This window comes from Podarcis cretensis, assembly GCF_951804945.1.
Source record: "Podarcis cretensis genome assembly, chromosome: 13".
Lineage (NCBI taxonomy): Eukaryota > Metazoa > Chordata > Lepidosauria > Squamata > Lacertidae > Podarcis > Podarcis cretensis.
This window is the reverse complement of record NC_137182.1, coordinates 20,070,851-20,092,101: the sequence shown is the minus strand read 5'-3', so window position 1 is coordinate 20,092,101 and position 21,251 is coordinate 20,070,851. Positions and strand designations below refer to the sequence as shown.

The 21,251-nt window shown below is 45.7% G+C and overlaps 1 protein-coding gene and 1 long non-coding RNA gene across 6 annotated transcripts in view; one reads left to right on the top strand and one right to left on the bottom strand.

Moving 5' to 3' along the window:
- The first annotated feature begins 3,644 nt into the window (after nt 1–3,644).
- The window catches only part of PLXDC1 (plexin domain containing 1), a 67,980-nt gene continuing 50,373 nt past the window's right edge, over nt 3,645–21,251 (top strand). For 2 of the 5 annotated variants that reach the window (XM_079949727.1, XM_079949726.1), the window contains exon 1: nt 7,854–8,193. In XM_079949727.1, the coding sequence (XP_079805853.1) occupies nt 8,094–8,193 (100 nt within the window). In that variant the 5' untranslated portion in view covers nt 7,854–8,093. Of the gene's footprint in view, nt 3,850–7,853; nt 8,194–8,340; nt 8,417–16,627; nt 16,649–21,251 lie in introns of those variants that run through there. The other 3 variants (XM_079949729.1, XM_079949728.1, XM_079949730.1) reach the window with 3 other exon arrangements.
- LOC307201126 lies at nt 13,808–16,316 on the bottom strand. Its single transcript, XR_013832565.1, has 2 exons — nt 15,859–16,316; nt 13,808–14,173 (listed from the first exon to the last, which is right to left on the bottom strand). It is a non-coding gene; the product is annotated as an uncharacterized lncRNA (long non-coding RNA).

Sequence of the window (21,251 nt, the reverse complement as noted above, 5' to 3'; positions counted from 1 at the left end):
AAGACATAGAAACTAACATGTAGTGCCTCAGTTTCTCCAGCGTGGTAAATGGCACCCAGCTTTGGAGGCTGTACAATATGCTTTATAAAGGTACAGGAATTATGTAGTCTGTAACTGGAAAGTTCTGCTGTGTTTTAACAGAGAAAGATTTCCCTCTCACACATTTTAAGCGTTCTCCCATTGTGGGTTTTCTTTTTAATATTTCCAGACATGATCTGTTTGGAGGGGTTTTTTTTAATTAAAACATTTCTTTATTAAATGTGTCCTTATATTTTGCACATTCATGACTTGCTACTTACTGCCAGATCTTCCTGCAAGCAAAACCTTTGCCCCATGTTGACCCAAGCCACAACTGCGTGTGACTTCCTGCTCCACCACAGTATCATGTGACTTATCAAGATCCTATGCAACTTGCACCTGCAGATGTCAGCAGTTGCAGAGTGGCATCAGCCATTCCTTGCCAGGAACTGTACAGGTGCTGCGGTTGGTAAGCCTCATCCGAAGCACAGAACTCGGGTTGGTGCATCAAATCTTAAAACTGGGTTATGGTAAACCGTATTTTCTGAGCAGACTAATGCAGTGGTACCTCAGGTTAAGTACTTAATTCGTTCCGGAGGTCCGTACTTAACCTGAAACTGTTCTTAACCTGAAGCACCACTTTAGCTAATAGGGCCTCCTGCTGCCGCTGTGCCGCCAGAGCACGATTTCTGTTCTCCTCCTGAAGCAAAGTTTGTAACCTGAAGCACTATTTCTGGGTTAGCGGAGTCTGTAACCTGAAGCGTCTGTAACCTGAAGCGTATGTAACCCGAGGTACCGCTGTAATGTCATCTGGAGCATCTGTGATTAGGCCAGTCCTCTGGCAGGTGGATGGCCTGCCTTTTATTTCCCTTGTATACATTCTGAACCTCTGCCCAGAGGTCCTCTCCTGGACCCAGTCAGCTATCCGGCTGCTGAATTCTGCATTAGCTGCAATTTCTGCACAGCTTCCAGAGGCAGTCCTGGATCTAGTTTCAGTTTATTGGTTTTCATCCAGTCCATTACTGAGCGTAGACGCCAGTCTAGCACATCCATTGTCACACCTGGGGATGTAAAGGAGAAGTAATGGTAAGTAAAGGGTAAAGGACCCCTGGACGGTTAAGTCCAGTCAAAGGCAACTATGGGTTTGTGGCGCTCATCTTGCTTTCAGGCCGAGGGAGCCGGCGTTTGTCCACAGAAAGCTTTCCGGGTCATGTGGCCAGCATGACTAAACTGCTTCTGGCGCAACAGAACACCATGACGGAAACTAGAGCGCATGGAAATGCTGTTTACCTTCCCGCCGCAGCGGTACCTATTTATTTACTTGGACTGGCATGCTTTTGAACTGCTAGGTTGGCAGAAGCTGGGACAAAGCAACGGGAGCTCACCCCATCACGGGATTTGAACCGCTGACCTTCTGATCGGCAAGCCCAAGAGGCTCAGTGGTTTATACCACAGCGCCACCCGTGCTGCATGCCACCAGGACATTGATGACAATGCAGTCCAACTTCCCCAGAGGACCCCAATCAGAATTTTGATTAGAACTTAGCATGGGGGATATAATCAACCCCTGTGATAGCCCACCTTAGAGGACTCATTGGGCTGACCAAGACCCACCCTCAGGAGACACCCATCTGCAAAGTAAGGCAGGATGACCTACTCCCAATTCAGATGGATAGCTCAGTTGGTTAGAGCATGGTGGCGATAAAGCCAAGGTTGCAGGTTCCATCCTCCTAATGGGGTTGGACTAGATGATCCTAGGGGTCCCTTTTAACTCTCTAGCCGCTCTAGAAGGATCCCAGGGTTGATGGTTTTGAAGGGATCAAGTAGAATCAACAGGGTCACATTCCCCATCTCTCTCCTGACAAAGGCAACCAAAGTAGTAGTGTCCTTTTCCAAAGCCAGACCTGGATCCCAATTGAAATGGATCTAGGAACTTGATCTCATCCAAAAGAGTCTGGATCTAGTAAGGGTGATGGGACTTGTAGTCCAAAACATCACTGGGGCTTGTAAGGCTGGCATATAGGGTACTTCAGGGGCTTCAGTCAGTCTTGTGTTCATTTTGTGGAGAAAGAGCTATGCAGAAAGACGACCTGTTGGTAGGAAACGTCTCTCCAGCCCACCAGCCCACCCCAAATCTCTCTCAGGCCACTAAGAATACATAGGGGGTCCTGCAATGCTGTAACTTTGCATACCACTTATTAGGAAGGAATTCCGCTGTGTAGTTTTGCATCCTGCAAAGCTGCAGTTCTTGCCTTCCCTTCATTGCTTGTGGTTAATCTCAACCCTGGTCATGTAACAGGCAGGGCTGGCCCAAGACATTTCGGCACCTGAGGAGAACCCCAAAATGGTGCCTCCCTCCCTGCCTGGGAAGATCTGCATCAAGGACAAGCAGAGGAGTGCGGAGAAAGACAACCCAACATTGGGATCTGATGACCTTACTGCCTGAGACAGTCGCCTCATCTTGCCTCATGGGTGGGGCGGCCCTAGTAACAGGATAACTTGATAGCCCTGGAAAAACATGAAGACTTGCAAATCAAGGCCGCTCAGATCTTTTACAATGGGGGATTTGTAATCAAATATTTGGCAGGTTATTTTGAGTTTATATAGGAAAAACATGTGGAAAACAAATATTAACACAGAACACTGACTATCTTCTTCCTTTTGTGTCTTGGCTGCTCTGCTATAATTAAAAAGTACTTTTTGAGTTGCCAGGAGGCTCTTGGCCTGACCCAGGGCTCATCTGCACCATCACAAATCTCGCTTCACACCTTGCTTGTTCTTGCATTTTTGGACTCGGAACTACAGGACATTTCTACTGTCCGGCTGCCATCTTGGGTGTTGTGGAGCAAACTCCCACTTTTATCTCACTCATAGTAGTGCAAAAAGGTTTTATAAAATGATAATGGGATGTTTTCCCTCACAATGTGTGTTTAGCTTATCAGTCTACCCAGTGCTATTTTTTATATATACAGAAAAAGAGGTGCTGGAATTCACCATGAACGCCTCCCTTGTTCTCTTATAATGACGATGGCGCCCACCTGAGAGGTGCTGGAACTGAGTTCCAGTGAGTTCTGGCTAAAAAAAAGCCCTGAGTCTACCAACTGAGAAATGTCTGCAGGCCTGGAAGCTTTGTAAAAAATTAATAATAATAACAATGGTTCAGGTGTCTACGCAGAGCATAAGATTCAGCTCTCAGTATTGTTTAAAGAAGTCATGGATTTTGCTGGGATTGCGGTTTGAGGTGCAGGTGTGGCAGAATTAAGCAATATATAGGGTTGTCAGGTCAGGAGTATCCCAGACCCCAAGATTTAAGGTCCCAAACCTGAGAACTAGGGGTGGCCCCTGGTGATATCATTAAGCATGACACATTTACCACAATTCAGCACCTGAAAAGGAAGTGCAGAGGTATTTGCAACATATGCTTGTTGTGAACTGCTCTATAGTTTAGTTTACTTTTCAAAAGAATCTTTCTTAAATTTCTTTGATCGTAAAAACTAAAAAAAGATGAAAAAACCAATTAGATGCAAAGAACGAGAGTCACTAACAGGTGACTCCCCATTTAGGGGCATGACTGCGTATAGGCATGGCGCAGGGAAATAAATAATTAGATTTAAACCACGAAAAGGATGTGAAAAGAGCAAGGAAAGCAGCTAGCAATCCCAGGAGCCTTTGCAACTGCAATCCCAGAACCCTTTGCAGCAACCATTGAGGTCTGGGGAGAGTTTTGAAGGTTGGGGAAAGAGGTTTGGAGGGAACGTTTGTGGTGGAATTTGGGGTTCTTTTGGCGGAGTTTGACTGACAGCCACCACTGCCACCATTCATGCCCGCCTGGTAAGTGCTGCTGGTTCTCCCCCCCCCCCAAGGGTTTCCAGAGACTTAAGAGGTTGTTTGCAGGCTTTTTAGATGGCATAAGTGGAATGTCGCCTGTACAGTTTCCTTTCTCCTGCATATATTTCTTTCACAGTATTTTCAGGGTTTCAAGAGGAAGAAAGAGCTCCAAATGTCTATAGTCTAGTGCACATGGTATAAATAAATAAATGCTTCCCGTGTTTCCTCAAATGAGTCCTTTTATCTTTTGTCCCCTGGCTGCCGTCAGTTTTTGTGTTATTTCCCCCCCTAAAATAGCACATGGCTATTTTTTTAATTTTTTTTTTGCAGCACTTCTTGATATTTACGTTCTGGCGCGTCTTCCAGCTCTGAGCTGCAACCACTTGCTCTACAACTCCCCACCTCCCAACTAATACCCCCTCTTTTTCCTCAGCCGCTATGTCCATTTGAGACTTCGGAGGCAGCCTGTAGCTAATGGCAATCTCTGCCATAATTTATGATTAAAAATATCTGTACCATGTGTACAAATGGGTGGGCGGATGTCACAGCATAAACTCAGGTATTTGACCTTCCGTTATCTGTCTCTGAAGGAAAAGGCAGAATGGATGCCACAAGTAGATGTATATAGAAGTATATTTATTTAGAAACTTAGAGCCATGCAGTTCTCTTCATCGCTTTCGTGGCAAGTGGGGGTCGTGAGGAAGCCTTCAGAGAGCCCGACGGCATCCCCTCCAATATTTCTCCAATAACAAAAACAATTTTATTACAGTATATATATTACAAGCCATCTGACTGGGTTGCCGCAGCCATTCTGAGCAGCTCACAACAAAAAATTTAAAACACAATAAAACATCAACCATTGAAAACTTCTCTAAACGGGGCTGCCTTCAGGTGTCTTTTAAAAGTCAAATAGTTCACATTGGACTGGGGGGAAGCATTCTTCAGGGCCAGGGCCGGATTTACGTATATGCTAAACAAGGTATAGCTTAGGGCCCCACTCTCTTGGGGCCCCCAAAAAAAATTAAAGGAAGAAAACCCTGGATGTATATTTCCAAAATATAAGATAAAAAATCTTATATTTATATAAGATAAATATAAGATAACAAATCAAATCAAACCTACATACAGCAACAGTGTTTTGTGTTGTGCAGGCTCCTATGATGTAAATCATGGGCCCCGCCTGCTAGCCTGCTCCCTAAAATATCACTGGTTTGCTCATTTCTATATATAGGGTGCCTACATTCTGCATGGACTAATTGCCTATTAGGTCCATAAATTACCATATAGCGTATATTCAACACAAAAAACAGCAACAATTTGTTGTTGACAAAGGACAGCTGGACATACCGGTATAAATGGCCCCATTACCTTCAGTAGCGTAGGGCCTCATCAAACCTAAACCCAGCCCTGCTCAGGGCAGGCACCACTATGGAGAAGGCCATCTGCCTGTTTCCAATGAAAATAGGGGCATCCTATTCCATCCATGTGGTGTGATGGGAGCAAAAATTGTCATGAACTTCATTCCCAAAGCCCATAACAAACTACAGCTCCCAGGATTCTTTGGGGGAAGGCATTGGTTTTAAACGTTTGGTGTAGATGTGATGCTAGTCCCAGGCAGTGTCCCTTGTGCTCATCCTTCTTTGTGCAAAGACCAGGCCTTCTCTCCCCATGTTCCCATGTCGAAGTCTTGTATGCATGTATCAAAACAGTAGTTATCTGCTGCTTGCCCTACCATTCCTGGGTTAGGAGATGGAGGCTGTAGCTTCCTGGTGAGCTGTTGTGCTCCAGCTTTTCTTCTTGAGGATTAGCTCCTGTTACTTGCTAGGCCCCATGCTATGGTTCATTCATGTCCTCGTCATTCAATTCTTCTTCTTCTTCTTCCGCCTCCTCCTTCTCCTCGCTTCACTTTGTGAAGAGAACTCACCAAAACATCCCCACGCTGTGACTAATTGTGTCGCAGAAAACATCAAATAGGTGAATGAGCCACTTCTGCACCCATGGTAACAACTTCCAGAGACGGTTTGTTTTGCAGGAGAAACAGCAAAGAGTGTTGTGGCATCTTACAGACTGGGACATTTATTATGACCTGAGTTCACAAAAGCACCTACCATGTGCTGCTCTTTAAGGTGCCGCAAAGCTTTTCCTTACCATTTTCTTCCACACCCATCTTCTAAATGGCATTACCACGGAGGGGTTAGGAGTTGTTATTCAAGACTACAAATCCTCATTAAGCCTCTATGGTGAAATGACAATGTTTTTTTTCCCTGGTAGGGCTCCAGAACATTTTGCAACTGCATGCTGGCAGAAATTCTACATGGCAAAGGGCAAGACGTTTTATGCACTTATTTCTTTATAACAATATTTGTAATATCATAAAAAATATCAAAGCGGTTTACAACAACTGTAAACAAATAGGGACACACATACAAAAAACAACAACATCCAGGTTAAAAAAAACCCAGAAATACCAGAGAACTTTAACTATGAAATATTTTCTTAGTTTGCCTGCATAAGCCTAGTGGCACAGAAAAGTTTTCAGCAAACATTGAAAGATTACATTAAAAGGCACCCGCTGCATTCATGCAGTTGAAAGCTCATTTTGTAGTGGTTTTGTTACTTGTGGTTTCGTATTTACTCCTGCCATTTTTGTTGTGCATAGATGCCCTTCTTCAGGCAATGCATCCGCAGGAAGCTCTGGTCAAGGCACGATGCATCTTGCCGGTGTCACTCACCTGTTTCCTTGGCTGTATGATTTGTCCTGGCCCAGAGCAGATTTTGTGGTGAGCAACCTCACTTACTCCATTTTTAAAAATAATTTCATTATGGTCATCATGCATTTATGAGCATTCTGCAAGCCAAATGACCCTAACTGAATAACTTTATTGTTGTGATTTGAAGGGGTGAGTCCCCAATCGTGGAGATATACAATATAAAATGCAATACATTTGGGAGTTCAGGGACATGTAAGCTTTTGAGTTGAGGGGCATGTGTGGTTGCCTTCATTTTTAGTGCTCCCAGTATGTTTCCGAGCACACTTCCAAGTGTTGGTGCTGACCTTTAAAGCCCTAAACGGCCTCGGTCCTGTATACCTGAAGGAGCTTCGCCACCCCCATCATTCACCCGGACACTGAGGTCCAGCACCGAGGGCCTTCTGGCAGTTCCCTCCCTGCGAGATGTGAGGTTACAGAGAAGCAGGCAGAGGGCCTTCTCGGTAGTGGCATCCACCCTGTGGAATGCCCTTCCATCAGATGTCAAGGAAATAAACAACTACCTGACTTTTAGAAGACATCTGAAGGCAGCCCTGTTTAGGGAGGTTTTTAATGCTTGATGTTTTATTGTGTTTTTAATATTCTGTTGGGGGCCGCCCAGAGTGGCTGGGGAAACCCAGCCAGATGGGCAGAGTATAAATATTATTATTATGGAATGGGTAACTTGTAACCAACTCCAGGACCACGCTTTATTATTTATTGCTAGCTTGGCCAGAAATAAAGAACAGATTTTGGAAGTGACAGTGTTCCCCTTTTGAGTCTCAGGGAAATGAAAGAGTATGGGGCCAAATACAACGTAAAGGCCTTGCAGAAAGGAAACTCTAATTTTACAGCACCCTGTTGATGCCTTTTGATCCAAGTTGTCTGCTCAGGAGAGCATTTCCTCCCCACCCCTGTTTTTTAAAGCACAAAGTGTTGATCCTGCCCATTTAAGGTGCTGGATCCAACCCGGAATCCAGTTTCACACAAGACAAACGTGGATATGAGCATCTTTCCCACTTGTATCACATGGGACAGCAACTGCGAAACGCAGGTGTTGCAGGCCGGTTTAGGCGCAAATTGGTTTAAGCCAAATATGCGAAAATGCCTCAAGACTTCCCTTTTCTTTTTTTGCATTCATTTCTCACTGAACAGCATTGCATGGCTATGCTCCCAACTGGCCACCAGAGGGCAGGCGCTCCCCCCTGTTTCATCCACCTCCTTTGCTTCTCTGTCTCTCCCCCTCCCTCCCATTCCAAGCCCTGCTCAGCTGAGCTTTGACAGTTTCTTGCTGCAGCCCCCAAATGCTGGGTTTTCTGCCAGTCGAATTCTGTCACAGACCAGGAGGAATCTTGCGGGATCTGCTCATTCCTCGCCAGGAGCCTGGAGGTGGCAACTGCTGAGAGAGAAGGAGCCTGGGAGCCGAGGGGAGAAACTGCTTGGGGAGGCAGAGCGGAAAGTTGTTGCCAAGAAAAGGTGGCGCTTTGGAGGGTCACAGAGATGCACCCTGAATCGCTGAAGATTTCGTGGGGAGCCCTCGTCCTGCTCTGGCTGCTGCAGGAGGAGGCTGTGGGGTCAGCAAAGGAGAGGCGAGCAGCAGGTACCACCCACATCTTCCGGGGACACTGCCACCCTCGTGCGACACTGTGTGCAAAGTGTGGACAGAAGTGGGGTGAATGCCAGGGATGTGTCTGGCAAAGAGCATGCGTGGGGGTGTGTAGCTGTGAGTGGAACAGGGATCCAGGCATGCTCAGGCAGCTTGAGAGGAGGTGTTGTGAGCATGCAAGGGGAGGCAATGGTGAACAGGGAGCAGATCTGTGAAGGTGCGTAGACAGGTGTGCGAAATCAGGATCAAATGTGATAAGGTGACGTGCAAGCCTGTTAACATTTATGATGGATGCGGAAGTGCTGGGTGGGCATAGGGGTGAGGGAGTACATGATTCGATATGTGCACAAGTGTACCGAAATTATTTGGACCTGCGAACAGAAAGGGTTTAGAGTAAGTACATGCCAGACAGGCATATGAAAGTCCTCCGTCCGTGCAAAAACAAATGTGTGTGCATTCAGATGGTAGTGCTCGCAGCAATGAGTGTGAGCAGGTGTGCTGGTGCCTGTGTGTGCGCTTGGTCGCGGCTGTGCACTACAATTCTGCACAATTCTTGTGCGCACAGCCTTGCAATGTTCCTGCGTAGCGCTGTGCACATCAAATTGCCCATGTGCTTCTGGCAATTTTGCACCGGTTTTGTAAACGGTTCAACATGGTTTGCCAGGTTTCCTTTTCTTCAGGTTGTTTTGGTTTGCGCTGTCCACATGCATTGGAAATCCAGCATGCTGTGCTTAAACCCGCAGCAGGAGCCCACTGGGATTGGCTTCGCCATGTGAATCACCCTTTTGAACAAGCATGTGGCAGGGAGGTTGCTTCCAAATGTTTCATCTGCAGAGCTGCTGCACAGACTCACCCCTCCGCAAATTGTGCTCCTGCTTACAGCCTTTGCCCCAGGATACCCATTGGAAGAAAGTGGTTTTGTGTATTTGGGGCAGAAGCTGGCTGTGCACTACACTGATTGGCTGGGGGCTTAAATGACAAGCCCACCTCCACTGGAGCAGAATATATATCAGATCCATGCAGAGATTTAAGACACATACAATATATTATTTCTAAAAGGCAGGCAGCCCACCTGATTCAGTGATAAAAAGCATTGTAGGGACACTTCTTTTCAAGTATATGTTCTTCTATCCTGACGTTTGCCAGGATGTCTTGCACTTGTATGTATAGCAGAATATAAAAGTCCATGCCTGTGTGTGCCAGTGATCCCGTTATATGTATGTTTGTGTACTTCTGTCAGCCTAGTGAGTTTATGTAAATAACCAGGTGCCATTGTGTGTGACAACGATGGCAACCACCAGCTCCCATCTATGTGGCATTTCAGATCGATGTTACAAAACTGCCCAGCTAAATTCGCTGTGGGTGGTGAGAAATGGCAGCCAGCGCCTGTAATGAATCACTCAGATGAGTGGTTCATTAAGACCACAGTTTGGGTTAAAGGCAAAGTTGCTGGCCTCAAATGCAAGAGTCGTGCTGGCTGCCCTGAGGAGAACGCACCGGTTTCCTCGCTGCTTTTACGTGTGCACAGAATCAAAAGTGCAGAAGCGTCTACTTGGGCACTTTTCAGCAGGTGTGAATGGGGACCAGTTCCTCTGTGCATGAAAGCAGGATTCAGGCATGTCGGTGCAGCGACAGAGATGGTGTATCCGTGTCCTCCTGTGTGCATGTGTGGCAGTAAACAGGTTTGCACTGTGCACACGGCGACAACAAGTGTGAATTCACTGCCTTGAGATGTACTGTGACAGCCAAGAGGTGTAGATGGCTTTAAAATGGGGTTGTGGAAGGCAGGTCTATCAATGGATTTATAGTCCTTACTGTTTCACCTGCTGGTTGTATCTGTAGTTAGGGTGTTTTTTTAATGGCTGTTTTTGTACTTTAATTGTGAACAGCTCCAAGAGCACAAAAGGGATGCAAGTGCAGGATAACTAAATGGGACCCTCAAGGTTCAGAGGCAGCTGGTTGGGTGTTAGACTCATAGACTCATTAAGTTGGAAGGGCCCCTAAGCACCATCCAGTCCAGCGGTTCTCAACCTGTGGGTCCCCAGATGTTGTTGGACTACAACTCCCATCACCCCTGAGCTCTGGCCTTGCTAGCTAGGGGTGATGGGAGTTGTAGTTCAACAACATCTGGGGACCCACAGGTTGAGAAAGGCTGAACCCTGCAGTGCAGGAATGCTGCCCACAGCTGTCCCTGGGTGGGCTTGAACCACCAACCTTCTGGTTAGCAGCCAGGCACACTAACCCATTGTGCCACAGGATTAGGGGAGTGAAAGGCAACCCGTAGCAGTGGGAAATTGCCTCCAAGCTCTGCTTTGCAGAGGCATCTGAGTGATCACTATTGGAAACAGGATGTGAAGCTGCATGGGCTCTTGGACTGATCCAGGAAGGCTCTTCTTATGTTCTCAAATTGTGGGAGCTCCTATGGATGTATTGAACTGAGCAGTCATAGAGCGGAAAAGTGTCGTAGACATCCCATGTTGCATTCACAAGGTACGATTTGGAGAAACGATGCACACATTTTTTAACACACAGCCCTCCAAAAAAAGAGAGTCTTGTGGCAGCTTTAAGATTCATTGTGACATACTGTTTTGAGGACTAGAGTCCACTTGATCTGATGCATAAAGCGCTGTTCTCAGTCAGTGTGAGTGTGTATGAGCAGTGGGGCCAAAAGGCAGTGAAATGCAAGGGGGAAATTTGTGACTTGCCATATGCAGAACCAAGATATATATAACATGCCCTCCCAACATTTCTCCGATGAAAATAGGGATGTTGTTGTTGTTGTTGTTGTACCCTGCCCCTCTGACTGGGTTGCCCCAGCCAGTCTGGGTGGCTTCCAACATATATAAAAACATAATTAAACATTAAGCATTTAAAACCTTCCCTATGCAGGGCTGTCTTCAGATGTCTCCTAAAAAGTTGTATAGTTACTTATCTCCTTGGCTGGGTGGGGAGGGGTGTTGCATAACTCCATACCATTCAAAAAAAATTCCTCCAATAAAAATAGGGACATCTTAAAGAAAAGCGGGACATTCCAGGATCAAATCAGAAACCGGGACAGGTTCTGTAAATCTGGGACTGTCCCTGGAAACTAGTGACACTGGGAAGGTCTGATATAATGTAAGAACAGATTGAACAATTCACAGAAGCCATTGTAATTTAGCTATGCTTTGTTATACTGGTTTCACACGGGTAGAAGGAAAGAAGCCCACAGTTCTGATTAGGTTCAGACTGAGTCTAATCAAATTTGCTGATGTGCTTCTTGGGTTGAAGAATGAGGACTTTGAGGTCAGCAGCAGGATGTCCTGAGATGCTGAAACGCCCTCCTATATGAATGTTACCCTTGAAAATGAAAGATCTGTGTCTATTTATTTCTTTATTTGCACAGAGACAGACCTGTTTGTCCGACATAGACAGCAGAAAGGCACTGTTGGCAGGTGATGCCATTTTTCCTGTTTTGGGATGAAAGGGCGAATGAGACCCTGATGGCATGGAGGATGTTATTAGCTCCTGAAATAGCGCTGGCATCTGGGTTAATTGCATAGCTTTGCCCCTGAATTTGTATCTCTGCTAGGTGTTTTGTTGCGGTTAGTAAATTAATAACCAGTTTAGATTAGGAGAGTTGCCTTTAACTGAAGAACAGACTCACCATTCAAGGACTGTGTGAGAGAAATGTCATTTTCCTGTGAATGAGCTACAGACACAATTGATGATACAGTGGAACAGTTTTAGCTGGGAGCTTATTATTATTTTTTATTAAATTTATATGCCACCCTTCATTTAGAGACCACAGCTTTAGGGGACAACAGGCCACACACTGTCACTTTATTTTCTAGGCCTGCCTTCATCTAGGGCAGAGATTTTCAACCTTTTTGAGTCCACTGCTGCCTTGACCAACTACATTCTTTCTGCAGCACCCCTGTGGGGCTCAGGAGCCCAGTTATGTCAATCCTTGCCTGCAAAGCTGGCAGCCTCTCACCCTTTCTCCATCATAGAATCATAGAGTTGGAAGAGACCACAAGGGCCATCGAGTCCAACCCCCTGCCAAGCAGGAAACACCATCAGAGCACTCCTGACATATGGTTGTCAAGCCTCTGCTTAAAGACCTCCAAAGAAGGAGACTCCACCACACTCCTTGGCAGCAAATTCCACTGTCCAACAGCTCTTACTGTCAGGAAGTTCTTCCTAATGTTTAGGTGGAATCTTCTTTCTTGTAGTTTGGAACCATTGCTCCGTGTCCGCTTCTCTGGCGCAGCAGAAAACAACCTTTCTCCCTCCTCTATGTGACATCCTTTTATATATTTGAACATGGCTATCATATCACCCTCCCTTGTGGAGTGTTCCCTCAGCCTCCTCTCCCCTCTCCTTGGGAGTCCCCCAGGCAGCCACCCCTGTCTCTGAGCTGTCCACCCCAAATACAGTTGCTTCCTCACACTGCCCCACAAGGGCCTGGGACTTGTCTGTCCATCCCCAACAGCAAAGGCTGGTGGACTGGCTGGCTGGGCACCCTCACCTGCTTCCTTTAGCTCCTGGCAACCAGCACCCCCTGGCCAGCTCCAGAGACACCATTTGCCTGCGGAGCCTGTAGCCAGGACTGCTGCATCAAACAGCTGTGCAAGCTTTGGGGAGGCAGAGATGCAAGAGGGCATCGGAAGAGGGAGGGAAGGAAAGAGGGGCAGGAGCCAGTGTTGCCCATGGCACCTCTGACCATCATTCAAGGCACCCCAGGGTGCCACGGTGCACTGGTTGAAAACCACTGATCTAGGGAATTCGTGCCTGACTTGCTAGGAATTCTTTAGATTCTTTGCTGGGGATTGGGGTCCCTTCCAATTCTACAGTTCCATGGTTCTACTGTACAACTTTTAGGATATGTTCACATTAGGGGCTTAAAACACAGTGAGGTTGTCTCCGCGTGCATTTCAAGTCGCATTTGCACAGTATTGTTGTACAGAGAGGAGGAGGAGATGTTTTCACCTGATGCACATAACTTGGATTATTTCCCTGTCTCTGCAATTCCATGCTGAACTCATATTCACGAAGCTTCCTTCTGTTCATATGTGCACAAAGGCTTAAATACAAAGTGAACACAGCTTAAGTTTTCTAGGCCAGTTGAAGCTGGTTTCAGGGGGAAACCCACACCAAACAGTCACATTCCTCAAGAAACTACAGGATTGGGGCTAATGGTGTGTGTATGCTGCTTCAAAAGCTAGCCGTGGGAACATACGGGAGAAAGCGGCAATGCGTTCATGCCCATGGAAACTTCGGAACAGCTCATGGATGACATCCCCTACTTGCATCTTCGCTCTGAAACCAGATGAATCATCCTTCTAGCTCTGCCTTTATTTTTAAGATTTTCAGCTATTAGAAGTGTCAGAGCCTGCCCCATGAGACAGCTGTCGGAGAAATGGACCTTGCTGGGTTCAAGACAAAGCTAGATATAGCTAGGAAGACAATTTCTTTGTCATTTTTTCCCCTTCTGATGCCTTGTGGTTGAGTCACACATTCATTTCTTTGAGTGGCAGCCTCGGGCCTGTAGCCAAAGAGTTTGTGGTGCGAGGATCTAACAGGGATGGAAATCAATGCAGAGCAGCCAGAACAACAAACAGAAAGATGTGTTTTACTGTTATTTAATTCTATCACTTCTTAGTGAGCAATTGAGGAGAATACTGTCTGTGGGCTTTTCTTTATGACCCTGTAAATTAAAAGCGTGGAGAATCACTGCCTTGATATGAAAGCTGAGAATTCAAGGAGAGGGAACTCACATAGTCTTAAGGAGGAAGAGGCCTCCACAAGCCCACAGCCTCTGCAAGGGCTGCAAACCTGGAGAGCCTGATTCCTACTGACTTCCTGTTGTTTCAGCTTGCACTAAGTTTAATCCTCTTCTCGGTATACCATCGCTCACCCACATTTTGGGCGGTTTTTGGTTAGATGCCCTCAAATAAGGTATCCACTAGGCTTCACCGAGGCTGCATACACACTGCAAGGTAAAAGGTAAATGTCAGGTGATGGTGTGGTTGCTCGAGAGCAAACAGGCAAAACTCCAACCTGTCTTTTCCAGGCTTTATTATCTGTACAAACTATCTTACAGTGCAGAGTGTCACAAGTCCATGTCTGCTCAGTCGCTAACAGAATCTGGGAGTGGGCGATCCTTATACCTTCCCCAGCATAACAGTCGTGTGACCCCCATCCTTCTCCTCCTCTCTCTGCGCGCAAACCTACTGCACAACGTGGGTGCTGGCAAAGGGGGACTTGCCTCCCATCCCCTTTGCTCAGGCTCGGTGTTGAGGCTCTTCCTAGCATCTTCTGATCCCTGTACCCCTTCCCCACTGGGGGCGGGGCTTCTCTCCTCGCCAGAGGAAGAACTGCTTCGCAAGCTCTTCAGAGGCTCCCTGTAACACAACTGCTCTTCCACCTCTCGCCTCTGAGCTGGTGGCAGTTCCCTGACGGTAAAGGTAAAGGACCCCTGGACGGTTAAGTCCAGTCAAAGGCGACGGTGGGGTTGCAGCACCCATCTTGCTTTCAGGCTGAGGGAGCCAGTGTTTGTCCACAGACAGCTTTCCGAGTCATGTGGCCAGCATGATTAAACTGCTTCTGGCACAACGGGACACCGGGATGGAAACCAGAGCGCACGGAAACTCTGATTACCTTCCTGCCACAGCGGTACCTATTTATCTACTTGCACTGGTGTGATTTCAAACTGCTATGTTGGCAGGAGCTGGGACAGAGCAATGGGAGCTCACCCTGTCACGCAGAGGCTCAATGGTTTAGACCACAGTGCCACGCACGTCCCTTTTATACACACTGCAAGCACACTCAAAGCAGCCCCCTCCCAAAGGATCCTGGGAGCTGTAGTTTACCCCCTCACAGAGCTACAATTCTCAGGGTGATATCCTTTGAAGGCACTTTGAAGGTATGGTGTGCTCTCAGCCTGAGGTTCAGTGCATGATGCTGCTATCCCATTGCCAGTCACGAAGCAAGATACAGCTGCCAGTCTAGTCAGCTTCAGCCATTGTGTACACATGCCATCTTATCCTACAATCAATGGATGCTGAGCACTTGTTTTTTCCTACGTGGTCCACATGCAATCTAGGTGTGATGTATTTTTGTGTTTTTACACTGTGAATGTGAACCGCCTTGTGGTCCTCGGATGAAGGGCAGTATAGAGGATGATGATGATGATAATAATAATAATAATAATAATAAATCTATTGCAATTTTTTTGCCCCTGAAAAGTGCTTCTGGAGAAACTGGTTTTAATCTGAAAATAAAAGTCCATTGTAGGTGGATTCCCACATTAACCTGCAGTGTGTTCATTTGAAAACACCACTTTCTCCTTTGTTCACCTAGGGAGAGGAAAAGGTGTGGATAACCTAATCAAGGGGTGGACTTTCAAATGCATATTAATTAACAACACCCGGCATTGTGGGTGGCAGGATCTAATGATTCTAGATTGAGAAAAAAACTACATTTTTCGGCTGCAGATGGGTTAGTGAGTCTGTTTTCAGCTTCTGTGTCTCATATTGCAGTCAAATCCAACAAGGCATATTCTTGCCGGTTAGTAAGCTTAAGGTCAACTGACCACAGAGCTGTATTGCTGATAGGCAGCGATTCAGACTAAATAAATGTAACTAGGGGAACAACTATCATATAATTGTTCATCACCTACGGAGCAATGAATGAACAGGACTTTTGAGGGAGCTCTGCAAAAGTATCTCATCTTCATATCCTTCTGTAAGCAGAGTTTCTTCGTCCAGATGTATGCGAAATTTCAGGGCCCCTCGTTCTTGGAAAGCACCTGAACAATTTTAGTACATCTGTCAGCAAGTCAACAAGGCCAGAACATCTTTTCATAGACAGCAAAGGTTATCTGAGTCAAAAACAACTTGGCATTCTCCAGCGTCGCTTTAAAACATCCCAGGTTCGTCCAGATCCTTTGCCTGCAGCCCAATTTCAGCTGGAAAACCATGTAAACAGGAAAAGTCAGCAATGCGTGGCCAGCAGGAATGAGTCTCGTGGTCCTTTCAGCGTTTGCCTGTTTCATAAAGTCTGTCTCAGCTTAATATTTTCACGCCAGGAAATGAGAGGGAAAGCAGCCAAACCATAGAGACTGACTAAGCCAAATGGCCTTCTAGGCTTGATTGGGAAATGAAAGATAGGTTGTGACATCATCATACTCAGAATTCTGCCCCCCTCAAAAAGCAGCCAATGAAGTGAGGCAGGGGTGGCAAAATTCTGATTGAAAATGATGTCACTTCTGTCGCATCATGCATTTCTTTCATGAGATGTTACCAAGGAAAACAGAATATTTTGTTGTTGTTTTCTCATCTTGCCGTTTGCCGCTCTGTGATATTCTGCAGGAATGCGGTGCCATAAGTAAAAATATATATGGTTGTGTACGCAGTGATTTTGTGAGGGGTGGAGAACCGTGCCCGTTGCGGCGAGCTCCTTTGAGGTCGGACAGGGTGTAAATATAATCAATAAATAGGAAATGATATTATGCTGATGTTCAAAATGGCAGAAGCAGTGGTACAAAACTCTTCTTGAGATGCATTTTTGCAGTTGGAGAGGACAGCTCTGGTGTTGTACAAGGTGCTCCGGTGAGGTCAAACAATTTCCCACCCAGTTACAATAACTCTTTAAAAAAAAAGAAAAATCTACTCTTTTACTCTTAGGCTTTATACACACTATATCTTTAAAGCACATTCTTTCCCTCAAAGCATTATGGGCACTGCAGTTTGTTGAGGGTTGGTAAGGGGTAAACTACATCGCCCAGAATTCTTTGAGGGAAAGAATGTGCTTTGAAAGTGCTGCAAACGTACAGTGGAGCCTCTAGTTATGTACGTCTCTGGATATGTAACTTTCAGGTTACGAGCGTGGCAAAACCAGAAGTGTATACTTCTGGGTTTTGCATCATGGGCAGAAGCGGCGCCTCTGCCTACAGACTTTTCGGGTTGCAGATGTGCCCCTGGAATGAATTTAATTTGTATCCGGAGGGTCCACGGTATAGTGTATGCACAGGCTCAGGCTTGCACACTTATAATCCTAGAATTGTAGAGTTACAAGGGTCTTCTAGTCCAACCCCCTACAATGCAGGAATCTCAACTAAAGCATCCATTAAAGAGGGCCACCCAACCTCTGCTTAAAAACCTCCAAAGAAGGTGAAATATACTCGGAGTCGAGCGTGGATTTCATGCTCTTTATTCAACTGATAGTGGTGAGGAGGAATGGAAGTTCCCCCAGAATGTCTGCTTTATATACATTATTTACACAATGGGCCCCATGTGATTGGCTAATTCTGGGATTCACCTGTAGGCCAATCAGGTTGCGAATTCACTTCCACCTGGAGCTGGATTGGGTGGCTCCTGTGGACCAATCAGACTGCTGCAATCTGGACCCTATTGTTCTAGGACCAATCAGACTGCTGCCTTTTGGATCCTATTCAACTCAGTACATAACAGAAGGAGAGTCCACAACCTCCTGAGGGAGACCGTCCCACCGATGAACGGCTCTTACTGTCAGAAAGTTCTTCCAGGTGTTTAGGCACAATCCACTTTCTTGCAACTTGAAGCCGTCGGTTCAAGTCCTTGCCTTTGGAGCAGGAGAAAACAAGTTTGCTCCCATCCTCCATGTGGCAACCCTTTTAGGTATTTGAAGATGGTTATCACATCTCCTCTCAGTCTGAGTTTTATCCAGGCTAAACATACCCAGCTCTTCCAACCGTTCCTTCACATCAGACAGGACATGGAACACAATCTATACGTGACTATAATATTCATTTCACGTTTTAGAAATCAAAAGCTGACGCTTCCAGCCTTCTCAACATTTGATGGCCCAGTATAATCCAGGATCAATTCGTGTGCTCTATGCTTTTTAAAACCAGCTAGGTCTCTGAAAGTCTGATCTACAAAAAAGAAAAATAAAAGGTTTCCTTTCCATTACGGCGGCCTATTTTTCCTCCCACCCCACCACCCCTTGCCAAAAGCAAGTGTCCAGGGCCTGTTTCCATCGCCATACCACTCTTTGCATCAGTGCAAAACATCTGGATTCCCAGGCCCCTCCTGGAAGCCACAGCCTAAATGCAGCTTTGTGGAAGGAAGCAGGGCTAAGATGAATATATGCCACGGCAGCCCTCATAAAAAGGAGCGGTTCCGGAGAGGAAGACCAGAATAACGTGTCTGCTGTGTGACATTGGTTCCTTATTTCTAGTGGGCAGATATGGTGGCCAACGCCTTGATTTAAATTGGCACGCCACAGAAGAAGCCTCTCTGTTACAAGGATTTGAACAGGTGACGCGCATGCATGAAGTTTTAAAAGCGAGCTCACAGTGTGTTTACTGAAGGCATCTTTCGATCCCAACCGTTCTCCAAGGAATTTAAGGGTAGCTTATGCTATGTACTGAAGTTCTCACCCTGGGCCAGCAGGGGGATACTGTAGATAGTTTTCACTCAGGTCCACATATGCAAATAAGGGATTGAAAATGACGTTCAGTGATTGGATAGTTACAGAAAATGGTTACTGTTGTGTTCTTGTTGTTGTTGTTTAGTCGTTTAGTCGTGTCCGACTCTTCGTGGCCCCATGAACCAGAGCACGCCAGGCACTCCTGTCTTCCACTGCCTCCCGCAGTTTGGTCAAACTCATGCTGGTAGCTTCGAGAACACTGTCCAACCATCTCGTTCTCTGTCATCCCCTTCTCCTTGTGCCCTCCATCTTTCCCAACATCAGGGTCTTTTCCAGGGAGTCTTCTCTTCTCATGAGGTGGCCAAAGTATTGGAGCCTCAGCTTCACGATCTGTCTTTCCAGTGAGCACTCAGGGCTGGTTTCCTTCAGAATGGATAGGTTTGTTCTTCTTGCAGTCCATGGGACTCTCAAGAGTCTCCTCCAGCACCATAATTCAAAAGTATCAGTTCTTCAGCGATCAGCCTTCTTTATGGTCCAGCTCTCACTTCCATACATCACTACTGGGAAAACCATAGCTTTTACTATACGGACCTTTGTTGGCAAGGTGATGGCTCTACTTTTTGTGTGTGTGTGTGTATGTTGTGTTCTAGTGGAGCTCTATATAAGCAGGCTGGCTGAACCCTTCACTTCAGTTCTGTTCTGGCCTGTGAATAAACAAGAGCTATTTGAAGAATTGCTGTGTCGTCTGATATGTTCACCCACAACTTAACAGCTTACATGGACCCCTCACTGTGTGCTACAATCTTCTTATAACAACAACCCTTTGAGGTAGGCTAGGCTGAGAGTGTATGACGAACTAAAGGTCATTCAATCAAGGTGCTTCCAGGCAACCGGGGTGTTTACTCAGCATTTGTGGTGATTTGTTTGCCAGGAGGTTAGATGACGTTGGGCCAGAGCAGGTGTTATCCCATTCTTTCCAGGGCATTTTCCTGTCACTTTCCCTATTTTAAAATAAAAATAAAAATCTGATGTTTTGGGGATTGTTATACAGTGGTGCCTTGGTTTACGAACTTAATCCGTTCTGGAAGTCTGTTCTTAAACCAAAGCGTTCTTAAACCAAGGTGTGCTTTCCTATAGCAGTGGGGGACTCAATTTATAAATGGAACACACTCAACATGTTCTGCTTCCAAGGCAAAGTTCACAAACCAAAACACCTACTTCTGGGTTTGCAGTGTTCTTAATCCAAGTTGTTCATAAACCAAGCTGTTCTTAAACCAAGGTACCACTGTAATTGTGAAATCAGCTATAATTGTGCAACACAAATTGGATGGTGTTATGGTTGAATCCTACCTGAAAAGGCAGTCTAGAAGTGACCTATGTTTTGTGACTCAGTGGAGATTCAAAATCCTGCCTTTCATGGACTATATGAGAAAGTATTATAGTCAGGTGAAATTGTGGGCCGGATTCGAGATGGAGCAGCCGTAGAAAAACTATTAAGTAACTGTATTAGAGGGATTTCTGTAATAGAGTTTTATATATAACGCAGTAGAAAAGGGTTTGAATGAAAACACACTGTGGAACTGTGAGCAAGAAGTCAGTTTATGAAACAATGTAATTATTCAATTTGAAGTCGTGAAATTTTGGAAATTTAATTTTAAAAAGGATAATACAAAAAGGAGGTTCAAATCCTGGTCATTGACACACTAATCACTGTGATTATTATCTCACTGTTATTCTAGAGTCAAATGGTGCGCTAGAAATAGTGAGAGGGTGCTCTTTAGATTGTAATGTGACTTTTTTTATTTCAAAAGGTGGCAAACCAGAACTTCATGCCTTGGAATGGGCCCTTATTTGCTTGGAAGAGTAGGATGAATTGCTTGTACACCAGTTTCATTTCGAAAGTTTAGTATCTGGTAATGGCTGAATACATGTGGGCTGGTTATTGCCCTATCTCTTGTTGTAGCCAGAGTTTTAGTACCGTAAGGAGAGATTCTCAACTCAGGAGAGGCAACTCATTGCCCCGCTTGTGGCCTTCTCAAGAAGCATCTTCTAATGTTCTTAACTTAAAATGTACCTTCAGACAACCTGCTTGTCACAAATATATGGGGTGGGAGTGAGAAATGCCATCTGTACTTTCTCAGAGGCACTGTTGCCTGTCTGGTTGTTTTGCATGTTCTAGGAATAACGCCTGGCACCAAAAACTGAGTTTTAAAGTTATCACCGAGCGTATTTATTTCAGACCAATGAAAGCCTTCAAAATCCTGTGCCAAGAAAAACCTTCATTTTGTAAGCTATAATTATACCGTGAATCATCTATACAGCGCATTTCATAAACAAGATGCTTTGCAACTACTAATTGCCATTTATAACGTTTTTTTAATTTGCAAAGTACTGCATAGGCCTGATTAGGTTTGTTCCTTTTAGTAACCTTCTGGTGTGGGTTACTGCTATTCCCGTTTTACAGATGGGTGACTGAGGCCAAGTTGGAGCTGCCTAAGGCGCCTCAGTGACGCACGAGAGAGACAAAACCCCTTTGACAGGCGCCAAAAGCATTTTATAAAGAGCCCGGAAGAGGTTGGTGTGTGTGTGTGTGTGGCAAATACATGCCTTTGCTGCAAATCCATATGCCAGGGGTCAGGGACTGACTATGCCAGTTA